Here is a 15,895-nt window from a genome sequence, read left to right on the forward strand (position 1 = left end):
CTTATTTTTAGGAAAAAAAAAAAAAAATCTTATTTTTAGAAAAAATCTACGAGATTTTTTTTAAAGACTTGTAGGTCAGTAGGCTAACATTTCTACCCTCAAACGGCAAGCCAGCTCTTGAACACTGGTGTTCTTTCTGTTGGGCGTCTACCTGAGCCGGGAAGAACCAGAAGAAGAGGTTGCTGTTGTAAGTCTTATTCACGGTGAGGAAGCCGGCATAACTCTTCACGTTCAGTCCTAGGAAAGGACTGACCAAACTCAATTCTTTTCCTAGTGGGAGGGAAAAAAAAAATTTACTCAAGGATTATAGAAAACAACAACAACAACAACAATGTGAGCCATCTATCTCAGTCTGGATGAAATGAAGTGATTAGATAAGCTAAAAGGGGATTGGTATGAAAGGTAGTTCCTTCAACAAATTCCAGCCTGCCCCTGGCCAGTCCCACATAGTCCACATTTCACAATTTAGCCAAGGATACGTGAAAGTTTTAAGTCTTTGGGGAGGGGTGACCAAATATATTTTACAAGCTGTGATAAGGTTGTTTTTAAAGTTCTCTTAAAAAGAAGAAAAGAAAATCTCCTATCATCACACCTTGCATAAACCAAGGTGTTCACCCTGGGCCACATGGAAAGGAGCAGGATAAAGTAAACTGACCTGAAACAGTGGGGTGCAAGAGTAACAATGTGGTGAAGCAGCTCTCGGCCTCACCCCAAGGAGGCCGGTGTTCTTCACGATCTTGTTTTCATGAAGGCAAAAAGGCTGTCACATTTACTAAGAGGAGTGGGCCGAGGCATATGGGAGTGTGGGCGGCTGTGGACAGTGGGGAGACTGGGGGTGACCTCATGGCTACTCAGGGGGAACCAAACAGGACAATGGGACAGTTGTGGAGGCCAGGGGTCCTGGCTTTCTTATGGCACCACTGGGACAGGCACAGGGAAGGAGTAATTGGGGATGCTTAGATGGCCAAGGATGCCCAGGAGTAAAGAATGCTACCAGGAGCTGACATTTACAAGGCCACATTACCAGGGCTTTTACATGATGTGGGAAGTATAATTCTCATTCCCACTTTAAAGATAAGAAAGCTGAAGCACAGAGAGGTTAAGTGACTTGCCTGAGGTCACACAGCTAGTAGAGGAGAGGCTGGGATTAAACCGAGCAGTCAGGCTGTAGAGTTTGTTCCTTCCTCCAGGGCTTTCAACTAGAGTGAGTCAGAAGGTGCAGGTGGCAGGGAGTGGGAAAGGCAGTAGTGGTCAGGAAGGGAGTGGCAAAGGAACAGAAAACAGCAGAACATGGTGGGGAAGAAAAGGGAAAGTTTGGGCGAAGGAGAAGAATCCTTTAGTGGTGACAAAGAACGTGTCCCCAGTAGGAACTAATCACGCAAGAAAAGCGATGTAGGTCTGAGCCATATTAAGTTGGAGACTGGTTAGTAGCTTAGGAAGCTTGACTCCTCACATGCCATCAACTAAAGATGCCTTTGGTGGTAGGTGGAGTCCTTAGACTCTGGAGGGCTAATTGTTAGCATCTCTTCCCAGCTCAGCATTCAGAGACAACATTGATAGGATAAAATAAGCCAAGGTGACAATATTTACACTCACGGGAATAGATACTGTAAATCAGGGTCCTGACTCCAAGGGCTGGTTGCTAAACTTTCACCAGCACACTGCTATTTTGGGACCACTAGCTCCTCTTTTAAAAGAGGCATGCCTCTTAGCCGAGCATGGTGGCAGTGCTTGTAGTCCCAGCAACTCGGGAGGCTGAGGTGGGAGGATCACTTGAGCCCAGGAGGTCAAGTGATCATGCCACTGTACTCCAGCCTGGATGACACAGCAAGACCCTGTCTCAAACACAAACATATATATAGGCATGCTTCTCAAAAGGAAAACCTCTCATCTAGACCACACGGTTCCTTTGCTGATCCTAGCACTCCTATCGACCAGCTGGTGACCCTCTTATTTAACCTCCCTGTACTTCAGTTTCTCCTCTGTGGAAGATGGACTGCCCGTGGGCCACCTGGATTAAAAGAGCCCCACATGTAAAACCTATAGAAAGAAGCTGGCAGGTAGGGAGCAGAATTACTGTTGCTATCTGTGAAATGCACCTGCTGATTAGGAACAGGGAGCACCTCTGAGCAGAGGAGGTCGTGGCGACAAAGGAAAGGTCTCAATAGGTGGTCCTTGAGGGTCCTGTTAGGCCAACACAATAGGAGAGCATGGGTTTCCTAGCCTGACAGAGCTGGGTTTGGAATCCTAACTAGATTAGGACTCCCCAGCAAGTTGCTCCATCTCTCTGAGCCTCTTTCCTTTTATGCAAAATGTAAATACTGATTCTGCTACCCCGGGCTTTCTGTGAGGATCAAACAACAAAAATGCATACGAACCCTTAGCCTAGCACTACATATAAAATAAGGGTTCAGTCAACTGGAAGCGAAAGTTATAATTAGCCTTTGGCCACTCCAAGTGAAGTCTAGAAGAATTTCCCTTTTCTGGCTCAGCCTGGTGCTCCCAGGGAAGTCTGCTTAATGCAACCTCTGTAGGTCTTCCCATTCTGTTCCCAATGAGGTCTATCCCTCCTCCATCAGAAAAAAAAAAAAAAAAGCCAAAGAAAAAGAGAGAGGGGAGGATCTTATGAGAAAGAAAAGGGAGGTGTTCGGGGAAAGTAGTTTTTGCCGCTCCTCCCCTCCCACTCTTCCCACCATCTGTCTTTTTTCTTCTCCCCTTCTTCACTTCCACTCTTAATTAGCCTACAGAAAGATCACCCCCCAGGGCTGGGCAGCTTTTAAAATGCTTTTGAAATATTTTTAGCAGAACTATTAATCTTCTCAAAATCAAACAGAGATACTAGCCCCCTCCCCACCCCCCGCAAAAAAGGAGAGGAGAGAAGTAAAAACTGTGGATCGGAAATGAGTGAGATGTGGACCACAGAGAGGTAAATGGGAAGAAGAGGATTTGAGAAAGAAGACAGAAAAAAGTGAGAAAGGTCCAAGTATAATGAGAAAAAGAGAAAATATATAATAGAAAGGAGCTGGAGGGAATGGAACAGAGGAGAGGATGATTGAATCAATTTATCTCTCCCAAGACCAGCACCCCACAGGGTCCATGGACTGCTCTCAAATGATTCAGATGTTCACTCATCCCTCCCTTCCCGAGGATGCCAAAGTAGCTTCTCTGCTACCTTGTACTTGCGTATATTTCAGACCTTCCCTCCTAGGTCAGGAGGTTGGGAGGTGGGGAATTTGTCTTCTTTAACTTTGCATACCTTGGGACTTGGCATGCTGATTTACACACCTAAGACATTCAATAAATACTTTTTAATGAATGAATGTTAACAAATGAATGGATGAACGAGTCAACAAATGAATGAACTAAAACAAGCCCCACTGACAATGCACTAAGACTAGCTCATTTCTATAAAAACCTCCTAAGGCGGACCTTGTTAAGAGAGCTAAAGAAATTTAGAACTTTTCTCTAGCCCATAAAAAAAGTTTTGCCCTGTTTCAAATTTTTTTTTTTTTTTTTTTGAGACAGAGTCTTGCTCAGTTGCCCAGGCTGGAGTGCAGTGGTCGGATCTCGGCTCACTGCAAGCTCCGCCTCCCGGGTTTACGCCATTCTCCTGCCTCAGCCTCCGGAGTAGCTGGGACTACAGGCGCCCGCCACCACGCCCGGCTAGTTTTTTGTATTTTTTAGTAGAGACGGGATTTCACAGTGTTAGCCAGGATGGTCTCGATCTCGTGACCTCGTGATCCGCCCGTCTCGGCCTCCCAAAGTGCTGGGATTACAGGCTTGAGCCACCACGCCCGGCCCCTGTTTCAAATTTTAAATTTCCACTAACTAAATCCCAGTAAAATAATAAAAAATTTCATCAACTAAAATGACTTTTTATATTTTCAAATGTCCTGTGCATCCCATCACTGTAATGTGGAAAACAAACAAACTCCCAAGGTGGAGGAGTTTCTATCTTTCCGGCACCATGACTCACAATCCAAATGTTTAGAATAGTTTTAAAAAGGAAAAGGTTCTCTTTGAAGTGATTTTACTTCCTCCTTGTTTTTTACTGCTGCTACCAGTGTTTGTGATATTAACACTTTCAAAAACATTGGAGTGTGACCAACAAAGGGCTTGAACCAGCTAATCAGCATGCATGTCAGATTCACAAACACTCAAGTTATCAGCAGTGTGGACACACAATACCAGATCATAAGTAACAATAAATTAGGACCTACTAGTAAAATAGTCTTTAAAGTGTGAAAATGCAGTGTTTATAAACAAGCTAAAATGTGCCTCCTACGTTCAGTTTGTTTCAGGGAGTAAAGATTTATTCTAGCTTCAGAGAAAGTAAACATGCAATTACAATTACACAAAACTAAGCCAGTTAATTGGGGATTTGAAAAATAAAAATTTCCCTTGTTTTTTTGGTGAGCTACTGTTTATCTCGAAAATGTTCCATTGCAATAATAAGACTCACATTCCTAGGGTTTTGACAGACTCGATAAACAAAAGGGATTTAGGGGAGTGAGCTGACCATCTGTCCAGAGCTTCCTGAACTTTCAGCAAAGCGGATGAATAAAATTATCCTTAATTATGTTGTCAGGGCTACATTTGAATACCCAGATGTAACAGATTTTGAATCAGCCACTTAAAATTCTGTTCAAAGAATTTGACTGTGTAGCGTAACTTCAGGAAGTGATATTATACACAGATTTACTATTTTAAATGTTGTCAATCATCAGATGAAGATCTACCAATCTTGATATAGAGGGTGGAAGATAAAACTACTTCCCTTGGAATCTTTCTCGGCTGCTACTAGTACCCATAACTGAGGAATGCTTATAGGCAAGAAAGACAGGAACAGAAGGGATGTCAACAGTCTCTCAGATGGATTTCTCTGTATTCTTTTTACTTGGTTCCACCAGATGTATGATACAGATACACCACGGTCACTTTCACTTAATGCCTTTGTTTAAGCTGCTTCTCTCCTTTGGTATGCACAGACCTTTCGCTATTTACATAAATCTTACCCAACACTCTGAAGTCCATAGCTGGTCATACAGCACAGTGGTTCATACCATGGGCTCCGGGGTTGGCCAGTATAGGGTTTAATTCAGAGCTGCTCATATACCACAGTGGTTCATACCACGGGCCCTGGGGTTAGCCAGTACAGGTTTTAATTCCAGCTCTGCCACTTACTAGTTTTATGGCCCTAGGCAAGATATTTGATTTTTCTGGGCCTCAGTGTTCTCATTTGTAAAATGGGAACAATGCGTATGGATTTTTCATTAGGGTTGCTCTGAGAACTAAATGAGCTAATGGATGTAAAGCACAATGCCCGGCACATGGTTGGTACCCAAATTTAAATTCCATACATATTTATACATACATGTATAGGTACTATGCTAGGTACTAGGGATATAATGACTAAATGTTAGCTACTTATTATTTTTACTACAACTACTACAGCTTTAGTATTTTCTCCCTAGATTATACCAACCAATAGGCATAGGTTCCTTCTCCGAATCTCCAGTGCACTTACTTCAAATGTAATACTTTAGTACGTTAGTATGCACTACCCAATTCCTTAATTGTTTTGTGTGTATGCATCCGGTCACTTTAGAAGAACACTTTAGAAGCTTGTGAAACAAACAGAACTAAATTATAGTAGGCAAATCACAGAGTAGAAGTCAGAAGATTTGGGTCCTAAACCCATCTCTGCTACCCAACTCTATTGCACACATCCCGTTGGGCAACTCAGGTAAAGTATTTCAGTCTCAATTTCCTCATATGTGGATTGGTAGAATTTGGTTATAACAATTACTTAACTCCTTTTCAATCCTACAATAAATGGTTTGCTTTGATTTACTGTTAATGAACATAAATCTAAGCCATCAGAATCCACTTGTTGAGGAAGCTGAAATACATACATGTAATCCAATTTGGAGGGTTTGAGTCAATGATACTTTGCCTCTTCACACGCATCTGTATCAGCCCATACAGTGGGGCAGCCATCTTCCCATGACTTCTCTATGCGAGGTAAAAATCAGTCCTTTTTAAAATACACTAAATACATTATCAAAGTTTTTCATCTTTCCTTAGAAAAGAGATGGTGAAACTTGAAGCCAATGTGTATTTCAGAAAAAGACATATGAACAGCACTTACACATACCCTTAAAATGTAAGAATGTCTTCGTGTAAAACGAAAACCAAAAAACAATGACATCCTATTGGCTGTGAGAATACTTCGAATGAATAAAATTTGCTTTATTTTAAACTTCTTTGTAGAGTATTTAGATTTGCTTTTGATCTTTAAAATGACCATTTGTGTAAAATTTCCAGTGTTCTTCTTCATTCCCATCACATCTGCCAAGCTGCCAGCTTCACAGGCACCATCTCTGCCTTTCCACCTGTGACAAGGGACAAACTTGGGGCTCCCGTGTGCCAGATCCCTGTCTCTCACCTTCTTAAACACAGTCTCCAACAATGGTTCCCCAAACCAAACCAACTCCCCACTCATTATTTCAATCAGCAAACAAACATTCTCTCCTATTCTGTTGAAGACCCTTCCTGGACCCCAGTGCTCCCTCCAGCCACTATGCCATTTCTCTGCTGCTCTTTGCAAACAGCTCCTCAGAATAGCTACCTGTCTACTATTTTATAGCTCAGGAACCTGCTGAAGTTCAGAAAGTTGAAATCATTTACCTGCACAGTGATTAAGAACAAAGAAGCATTAAGAGCAGATACAGGGCCAGAAGCGGTGGCTCACGCCTATAATCCCAGCACTTTGGGAGGCTGAGGCAGGCGGATGACTTGAGGTTAGGAGTCCGAGACAAGCTTGGCCAACAAGGTGAAATCCCATCTCTACTAAAAATATAAAAATTAGCCAAGCGTGGTAGCGCACACCTGTAATTCCAGGTACTCAGGAGGCTGAGGCAAGAGAATTGCTTGAACCCAGGAGGCGGAGGGTGCAGTGAGTCGAGGCTGCGCCACTGCACTCCAGCCTGGCAACAGAGCAAGATTCCATCTCAAAAAAAAAAAAAAAAAGAGCAGATGCAGGTCATAAATTTTAGTCTCTGATAACACTACGTGATATATATTTTCCTATTAGTAATAACAATAGAAAAACCCACAATCTCTAAATAAAGCCATGTGCAAACACTCATATTTGGAGAACAATTTATAGAGTACAAAAAATTTTCATGTGCCTTATCTCGTTGGATTTTCATAATATCTCTGCAAGTTGGGTAAGTTGTTAAATCTCCATCTTATCTTAATGAGAAAACTAAGGCCTAGACTTGCTGGATAAGGGGGCACAGCAGGGAGGCTGTAGTGAGGCTGTCTGAGTATGAAGCCTACACACCAGCTGGTATCTGCGTGAACTCTGGCTAGTAGCTCAATCTCTTTCTGTGTTGGTTTCACATGTATAAAATGGGTCCACCTCCCTGGGATGTTGACATGTTTAAATAAGTTCATGCAGAAAGCTTGGAACCAGTGATTGACTCATAGTAAGTTTTAAGGATAGTATTAGCATTAAGTGCTCACTGGGGAACAGGCACTCTACTAGTCTTATAAATAAAATGCTGCAACTCAACCATGCAGGTAATTCAGCCCTGGCTAATTCTCATTTTAGCTAAAAACTCAGATAACATATGACATCAAGTCATTAATATTTGAAATAGGCCAGGTGCGGTGGCTCATGCCTGTAATCCCAGCACTTCTGAAGGCTGAGGAGGGCGGATCACCAAAGGTTAGGAGTTCAAAACTAGCCTGGCCAACATGGTGAAACCCCGTCTCTACTAAAAATACAAAAATTAGCCAGGCATGGTGGTAGGCACCTGTAATCCCAGCAACTCGGGAGGCTGAGGCAGGAGAATCACTTGAGCCCGGGAGGCAGAGGTTGCAGTAAGCAGAGAATGCACCACTGTACTCCAGCCTGGATGACAGAGAAAGACTCTGTCTCAAACAAACAAACAAACATATATATTTGAAATAAAACAACTGAGTAAAAATACTGAAATACATTTTGCATCCTATGGGTTGTTTTAAGAAAAACTATTGGCCAGGTGCAGTGGCTCACAACTGTAATCCCAGCACTTTGGGAGGCCGAGGTGGGCAAATCATGAGGTCAAGAGATCGAGACCATCCTGGCCAATATGGTGAAACCCCATCTCTACTAAAAATACAAAAATTAGCTGGGCATGGTAGCGTGCGTCTACAATCCCAGCTACTTGGGAGGCTGAGGCAGGAGAATTGCTTGAACCTGGGAGGCAGAGGTTGCAGTGAGCCGAGATCACACCACTGCCCTCCAGCCTAGTGACAGAGTGAGACTTCGTCTCAAAAAAAAAAGAAAAACTGTTGAATTCATGCCAGTGGTTCTCTGATTTAATTAAACTTACTTACCTTTTTGGATCTTCCCAGCTTCAATGTAAGGGGTGAGAAACAACGGCTGTCCTGAGTCTCCCTTAGGTGGCATGGAAACACTTCTGTATAGGGAGCGAAACAGCCCATCACAGGGGCCAGGCGCCAACAGGACCAGCGAAACAATCACCTTCCACATGGCGCCAACCATCTCTCAGGGTCTAGGATAAAAACAGCATTCCAAAAATGAATCAAAAGAGTAAATATTTACCTGGCCCTTTTACATGCAAGAAATTCATTTATTCACTTAAAAACATTATTGTGTGTAAAGGCCCTCTGCAAGGACCTTGGATAGCACCATAAATAAGCACACCCAATCCCTGCTTACCCTTAAATTCACAGGCTAATGGGAGATCCTTCAAGGGATTTACAATGTCAGTAATTTTTAAATTACTGATTTTTTTTTTTTTTTAACAGTCTTGCTCTGTTGCTCAAGCTAGAGTGCAGTAGCACAATCACAGCTCACTGCTGCCTTGACCTCCTGGGCTCAAGCAATCCTCCCATCTCAGCCTCCCAAAGTGCTGGGATTATAGGAGTGAACCACTGACATTTTCTAAAATGCAGTTTGGAAAGTAAATTCAATGAAGGATTCAGTAAAGCCTCAGAACAACAAGAACTCTGTAACTGACCATAAATGGGTGGTAGAAATCACTATGTCACCACAGAAGGGCAGAGGATTGAGAGCATATTTCAGGTCGAAAGATCATAGAAAGGCCTTACCCAAGTTGGATGTGGACAAAAGGTGAATGGTTCTCAGACAGGTGGGAGAAATGGGAAAGGCATCACGGGTGGGTGGAAATAGCTTAAGCAAAGGTGAGACCTCAGGCATCCTTGCACACCTTGCAGGGAAATTTCAAAGAAGCAATGGATTTCTGCTTATGTTCTCTATCTCTTATAAGCCCCCCGTTTGTATCAAAGAACAACAATAACAAAAACAAAAACAGGAAGGAAGAAAGAAAGGGGGAGGGGGTCCTACAACTACCCTTAGGTCCCTCCCCTTATTGCTAGCTGATAAGTAAAGACATTAGGCCCCAAACCATTAGCACAAAGCTTTCCAAAGATCTTCAAATCTGATGTTTGCTTAGAATATTCATCTGAGATGATAATAGTAATGGCATAAAATTGTATAATGATTTACTTGTACATCAATATGTAAATTATACATATAGTGGGCTTTCCCATGTATTTGTAGCTGATTTGAATCTCCTAATTTCACCAGTGTTAGAAAAAAATGAATGGTATTTGTTAAAGCACGCAGACAAAGACTTTATTAGGATAATGATAGGCACAGGGACCTTGCAGTCAACAGAGTCTTGCAGCAAGGGAGAGAGATTGGGCTCAACTCCAAATGCAGCATGGGCCAGTGGGAATTTATAGCTAAGGAGCAGTGTGGGGGTCAGTGGATGGAAAATTACTCAAAGGAAGCCTTGGGGTAAGGTGGATCTGGCTAAACCTAATAGGATTCTCGCTGAAGACAGGCCAGGGTGATCAGACATCACCTGGGGGATGGTGCAGGATGAGAAACCTGGTCAAATGTTGAGGTGATCGGATGTTGATGCTGGTGGTTCTTGGTAAAACGACTTACCAGTGTCCTTTGCTAAAACTGGATTTTACAAGGAAGTGCACAAATGGGCCAAGCAGAAGATTCAGAAGCCTGACTAAAATTTGGCCAAGGAAAAAATCCTTGTCACCAGGAGAGTGAGGATTATTATCACCAAATTCAGATAAGGAAAACTTGAATCAAAAGAGTGTCTCATGCAAGGACATGAAAGTAGAGAAACCAGGACTTGACCCCACTCAAGGCCAGGACTAGGGAGAAATGAGGGAGGTACAGATGTAGGGTCAGAGCTCATCTTGATCTAAAATGTTGACCATTTTTGTTATCATTAATTTTTCTCTGTATTATATGGTTTTTTAACTATTACCTTAAAATATCACTGATCTTGAGTTTTTTTTGACACTTCATTAAGTTTTACACCTGAGGCAGTGCCTCTCTTGTCTCGCTCTAATCCTGACCTTGCAAAGTAGGGAATTACGACAAGCACACCAGGGCCGTTACATGACTCTGCACTCCTGCTATTTAAGCATGATCTATGTTCTTAGCTGTAAATTCTAAATCAAATACACGAAATGAATGAGTACTCCACACACATTTCTGGCTGCAAAAAGAGATACATAATTATGCAAATACAATGCCTGCTTTGGTTCAGTGCTTTAAAATGCCAAGCCATTAGAACATCTTAAAAATACAAAATGTGTAAAAATCTTTTAACCACATGCTTATTACAACCCAATTTGGCATAACATGAAAATATTGATTATAGCAAATTTTAAAAGCTTTTCAGGCACATTTCCCCAGTAAGATAAAGGTTTATAATTATAACATGATTGAATATATAACCCTTGTCATGTCTCTCAGGGTTAACTTACTAGAGTTCTCCACACTTAATGTAAATAAGACCAGCCGAATCCAGTATGGAGCTAAAAAATGCTTTTGCCTATTACTGACTATAATAAACAACAAAATGAATTTAGGAACTGAAATTAGGTTCCCAAGAAGCCCCAGGGTAATGACCTCTATGGCAATGTTAAAACATTTTTTAAAATTATGTGAACTTGTTTACACTGATGCTTTTATAGCATAGCTACTTTCAAAGGATGCCTGAAATCAACAATCTTACTCTCTAACTGGTTCAGAAAAAAATATATATATATATGCAATATTAAAAAAATAATGGAAGAAGCTCTTCCAGTAGGAGGTTTTTTTGTTTTTGTTTTTTTTTTCCTGGGGACAGAAACAAGAAACCAATCATGCCGTCTAATTTCTCAATCTTCCTGCTGCCAATCCCCAGCCCCCTTTAATGGAAGCCATTAATATTTAAATAACCAGGGTAGTTACAGCACTTCCCTTGTAAGCAGATGTTGACTCAAAGATGTTAAAGAATGAAAAGAGGTAAAACTGGTCCTGTTTTAATTGATATAAATCTAATACATAAAAGTAAGAACTGGGTCAATTTAGTAGATCTCATTAACATTTAATCAAATAACTATCTGAGTCATGGTTTCCCATGTAGGTGAATTAAAGCGCTGACATATTTCATTTCACAGTTCTCATTCAACAGTCAGAATTCCTGAACTGTGCTTAGCTGTTATCTCTCCTTGTGAGAATGAAAGCTATTATCATAAATGGAGAAGTGGGTTTTTTAAACACCCTCTCGTGTGTTTTTGCTTATCCTAAATTAGCATGAATCTTTTTATTTATTGAATATTTATTGAGCAATTTCTAAACCAAGAAACCTGATACTAGATAGAGGATATCTCCCACAGAAAGTTGAAAAAGAAAACTGTTAACCCTACACTTTATCATACCTACTTGAAATAATATGAAAACAGTGGTGCTATTTCCAGTTCAAACATATCATATTGAAGAATTCCAACAAAATGTTCTTCTTAATAAATGTTTAGAAACAGAACAAAATCTAGGTAAACACAATACAATATTGATAGAATCAAAGAATCTAAAGGTCAAAAGTATATAATTTGCTAAAACTGTCTTACTAAACCTTAAATATTACAGTTGAAAATCATGTGTCCAATATATAATTTTTGATATGGAACAAAGCTATTTATCCACAGTGTTCTTTAGAATAAAAAAAATTGTCAATAAATAAAATTTCCAACAATAAGACATCAGATAAGTAAGTTACTATACACCAAAAAGATAAAATTATTATACATACAGCAATTAAAATGATTCTACTAAGAATGTTTTGAAAAATATAATATTATTAGGTAAAGAAAAGCAGAATATTAGATTGGATATATGGTTTTTTCCTTATTTAATACTTCTTAATAATTTCTAAATTTTCTACAAAAATTTTGTACTCAGAAAAAAATAATTTTGTTGCTTCTTTAAAAAAACAAAGTGAAGCAACTGCTAGACATGACAGAAAAAGTGCTTATTCCTTATTCCTTATTACTACCTGGGTATGACCTCTTCTGTTTCCTAGGAATAAGGTTCTATTTGCACTTCTAGAATAGCTTTTTCTTTCTCTAACATTCTGTTAAGATGTGTCCTGATCTCCTAAAGCCACAGAATCCCAGAGACTCACAGTAAATTTTCTCTTCGGTAAATCAGAAGGCTCTGCATAAATGTGAGATGCTATAATATTTATTATCATATCTGTAATTCATTCTGCCTGGAGTACAGTTCATAATGAGAGTGCATATAGTTGGCACTAAGCAAATATTACTGAATTGATGAAACTAAATAAGGAACCACATTTTAGACTTACAAGATATTAAATGTTCATGTGGTCCAATTCCTGCATCTTCAGATTAGAAAACTTATACCAGGGAGTAACTGACTTCATCAAGATGACAAGGCCAAGACTGAAAGCGAGAATTTACTTATAGCTCTAAATCTCATCTGCTTTCTACTCTCCCATCTTTTTTTTTTTTTTTCCTTTTTGAGATAGAGTCTCGCTCTGTCACCCAGACTGGAGTGCAGTGGTGCGAACTCAGCTCACTACAACCTCCACCTCCTGGGTTCAAGGGATTCTCTTGCCTCAGCCCCCCAAGTAGCTGGGATGACAGGCACCCACCACCACACCCAGCTAATTTTTGTATTTTTAGTAGAGACGGGGTTTCACTACGTTGACCAAGCTGACCTCAGGTTCCTGACCTCAGGTGATCCAACCGCCTTGGCCTCCCAAAGTGCTGGGATTACAGGCGTAAGCCATTGCCCCCGGCCCACTCTCCCACCTTTGTTCCAGATATATCCAAATATTCTGACTCTTACTGTCTCAGTAGATAATAACAGCCTGTAATAGTCCTAAATCCCTTTTATGGATTGTTAAAGGATGTAGTAAAGAAATAAATGAATAAAAAGAAACACTGATAAGTAAATCTGTCTAGAGAAGTCTGGTTTTTAGAAACAACTCTGTAATAATCCAGGTCCTGCTGTGACTCATCCGAGGACCTTGTGTAAGATAGTAACTTCTCTGGGTCCCACCTGATGTGCTAGAGCCAGCGCAAGAGACCTGATGGTTAAATTTTCAGGAATACTGAGAGTCAGTTGTTCAACAGAGCCACCGTTAACAATTAAACTGTCATTGAAGAAGTTACATTTTAAAACATAAGTTCAAAGTACTCAAACTTATCATTTCTTAATGATTTTACTACATTTTACTATTACCTGTGATCTAGAGTTATGATTTTTGTATCTGTGTGGTAGACAGCTTATACATATGATGGTTTGCTTCTGGGCATCTTTTTCCAACTATGTGTTCAGTAATCCTGTTGGTAGCCTGAAATAAACTATGGTAGGAGTATTTATACCACAGTAACCAGCAAACACCAGAAATCAGGGCTTCTTTTTCTCAGACAGCCGATTGTTAAACATTTACCTGCACACACTGGGCTCATCTTCATTATTGGTGAAATGAGCTAGACGCTATTTTCCATTAGCTCACACTCCAATTCCAATCTACCTGACCAGCAGAAGAGACAAAAAGGGAAAATCCTGGCCAGTTCTCCCCTACCTGATCAACCAGTAACATAATCAGACTTGCAAGACCTCAACAAAAGAAACCTGAAAATGCCACTGGAGGTGTGTGTTTTGCCAAAGAAAAACGAATCAAAAACAAAACCTGCAGGATGAGGACAAAGAAACAAAGAGCAGGTATTTAAACCAGTCTTAGGTTCTCCCCTTCACTCATTTCCACTTCCCCACTTTACACTATCGATTACTCCAGTCAAAGGATACATATCTTTCATATAATAACCATTGTAGCTGCAATTAAAATAGTTATTGCCCGGCACATTGGCTCACGCCTGTAATCCTGGCACTTTGGGAGGCCAAGGCGGGAGGATCCCTTGAGCCCAGGAGTTTATTTATTTATTTAAGGGACAGAGAGTCTCACTATGTTGACATCCTGGACAACACTCTTGAAGTACTCTTTTCCCAGGGAGGACACAGTCATGGCATGTAAGGTAAAGGGCAACCTTTTGCTGAAGTGGCACTGAGACACGCCTATCTCCTTTTCATAGGTTCCTCTCTGGCATCAGACGGTGGCGTCTAATCTCTCTAACGAATGAGTCATCCCTGTCTCTGCCACCATATCCTTGGATGTGCAGGAAAAGGAAACTAGAGGTGTGTGGCAGGGAGAGAATGAGAAAAATCAGGAAGAGGAGAAAATAATATAATCTGACACCACAGTCTGGAGCTTTACCTTGAAATCCCACTCCAACCAGAAGGGAAATTTAACTGGGCACGTGGTGGAAAGTAAAATGTAAACATTATCCCAAAATGTTTTTCAACAGTTTTGAAATAGAAGGGCCATGCCTGTGACTAAAGGCACTATCATGATAATAACATCAGTTAATAGCTACCAATTACTGAACGCTTACTATGTACAAGAAACTGTGCTGACTGCTTTATATTTTTTATTTCTAACCAGGTGGGTAAGGGTTAGAAACAACCTGACCTTGTCATCTCTTTTTATAGACGAGATACTGATCCTCAGAGAATTTAAGTGGTTTGCTCAGGTTCACAGTTAGTAAGTGGTAAAGCAAGCAACTGAGGTGTCAGGCCTGGCTCAGAACATGATACCCCAAAATAATGGCACCTTGGCATAGTGAGTATTTTAAACAGCAGGAAATTGGAAAAACAGCAGAGGCAGGAAGGCTGCTCTCTGACCCTTTCCCACCTTTTTCTCCTGAGAGCTGGCCATGAAAGAATTCTCTGACCTACTTCCCCTGAAAGTAGGTCATAAGACCCTCATTCCGGAGGGGTCCTGCCCTGTACCCAGAGGGAAGGAATGTCACACCGAGGTTGAAAAGAATCTGAACAAATAGGCCTTGCTGAGTTCCCCGGTTTATTACTATTAGATCACATTCTTTTGTCCTTCAATTACACTTCTGCACAACTGTCCCTAAACACATATGGTTTTCCCTGGGTCCTTGGGGCTTCGTTTTCTAAAGGTTTCTGTGTCACTGAAAACTTATATTAAATACAACTTTTATACTTTTTTCATTTAATCTATTTTTTTTTCTTTTTATTTGTTATAGGGGTCTCAGCCATGAACCTTGTGATGGATGAGGAAAAGATATTCTTTTTCTCCCCTTACACTTTCTGGCAGCCAACATGGGGTGGCTGAGACACCCCACTAGTTCCAGGACCTGCAGATAAGATCCTGGGACAACTAATAAAAAAACAACAAAAGGTTAAGAGTTGTTTTTTTGATTTTTGTTTTTTAACCAAGATCAGCTCTCTGGGATCTCTTCTTCTAGGTAAGAATTTCCTTTCCAAATTCAGATTAGCAGAAGAAAAATCATTTGTTTGCATTGTGACTCTTATGTAAATCTGATTTGGGGGTACCCATTAGTTACTGATCCTTTCCCTCCCAGGGACAGCTATCTCATTCCTGTTTCTCTCCTTTTGTTTCCTGAGAGCTTCGCTTCATGACTGGTGACAAAACTCTCTCTG

The 15,895-nt window shown here is 40.7% G+C and overlaps 1 protein-coding gene and 1 long non-coding RNA gene across 9 annotated transcripts in view; one reads left to right on the plus strand and one right to left on the minus strand.

The window, feature by feature from the left end:
• The window catches only part of LOC105475793 (carboxypeptidase vitellogenic like), a 206,727-nt gene that overhangs the window by 122,994 nt on the left and 67,838 nt on the right, over window positions 1-15,895 (minus strand). For 5 of the 8 annotated variants that reach the window (XM_024790894.2, XM_071094980.1, XM_071094979.1 and 2 more), the window contains 2 exons: window positions 8,389-8,567; window positions 152-270 (listed from right to left, as the gene is read on the minus strand). In XM_024790894.2, the coding sequence (XP_024646662.1) occupies window positions 152-270; window positions 8,389-8,557 (288 nt within the window). In that variant the 5' untranslated portion in view covers window positions 8,558-8,567. Of the gene's footprint in view, window positions 1-151; window positions 271-1,112; window positions 1,200-8,388; window positions 8,568-15,895 lie in introns of all 8 variants that reach the window. The other 3 variants (XM_071094977.1, XM_071094976.1, XM_071094978.1) reach the window with 1 other exon arrangement.
• Window positions 12,480-15,588, plus strand: LOC105475792 (uncharacterized). The gene is made up of 4 exons (XR_983662.3): window positions 12,480-12,560; window positions 13,910-14,089; window positions 14,458-14,560; window positions 15,478-15,588. It is a non-coding gene; the product is annotated as an uncharacterized lncRNA (long non-coding RNA).

This window comes from Macaca nemestrina, chromosome 4, assembly GCF_043159975.1.
Source record: "Macaca nemestrina isolate mMacNem1 chromosome 4, mMacNem.hap1, whole genome shotgun sequence".
In the NCBI taxonomy this organism is placed as follows: domain Eukaryota; kingdom Metazoa; phylum Chordata; class Mammalia; order Primates; family Cercopithecidae; genus Macaca; species Macaca nemestrina.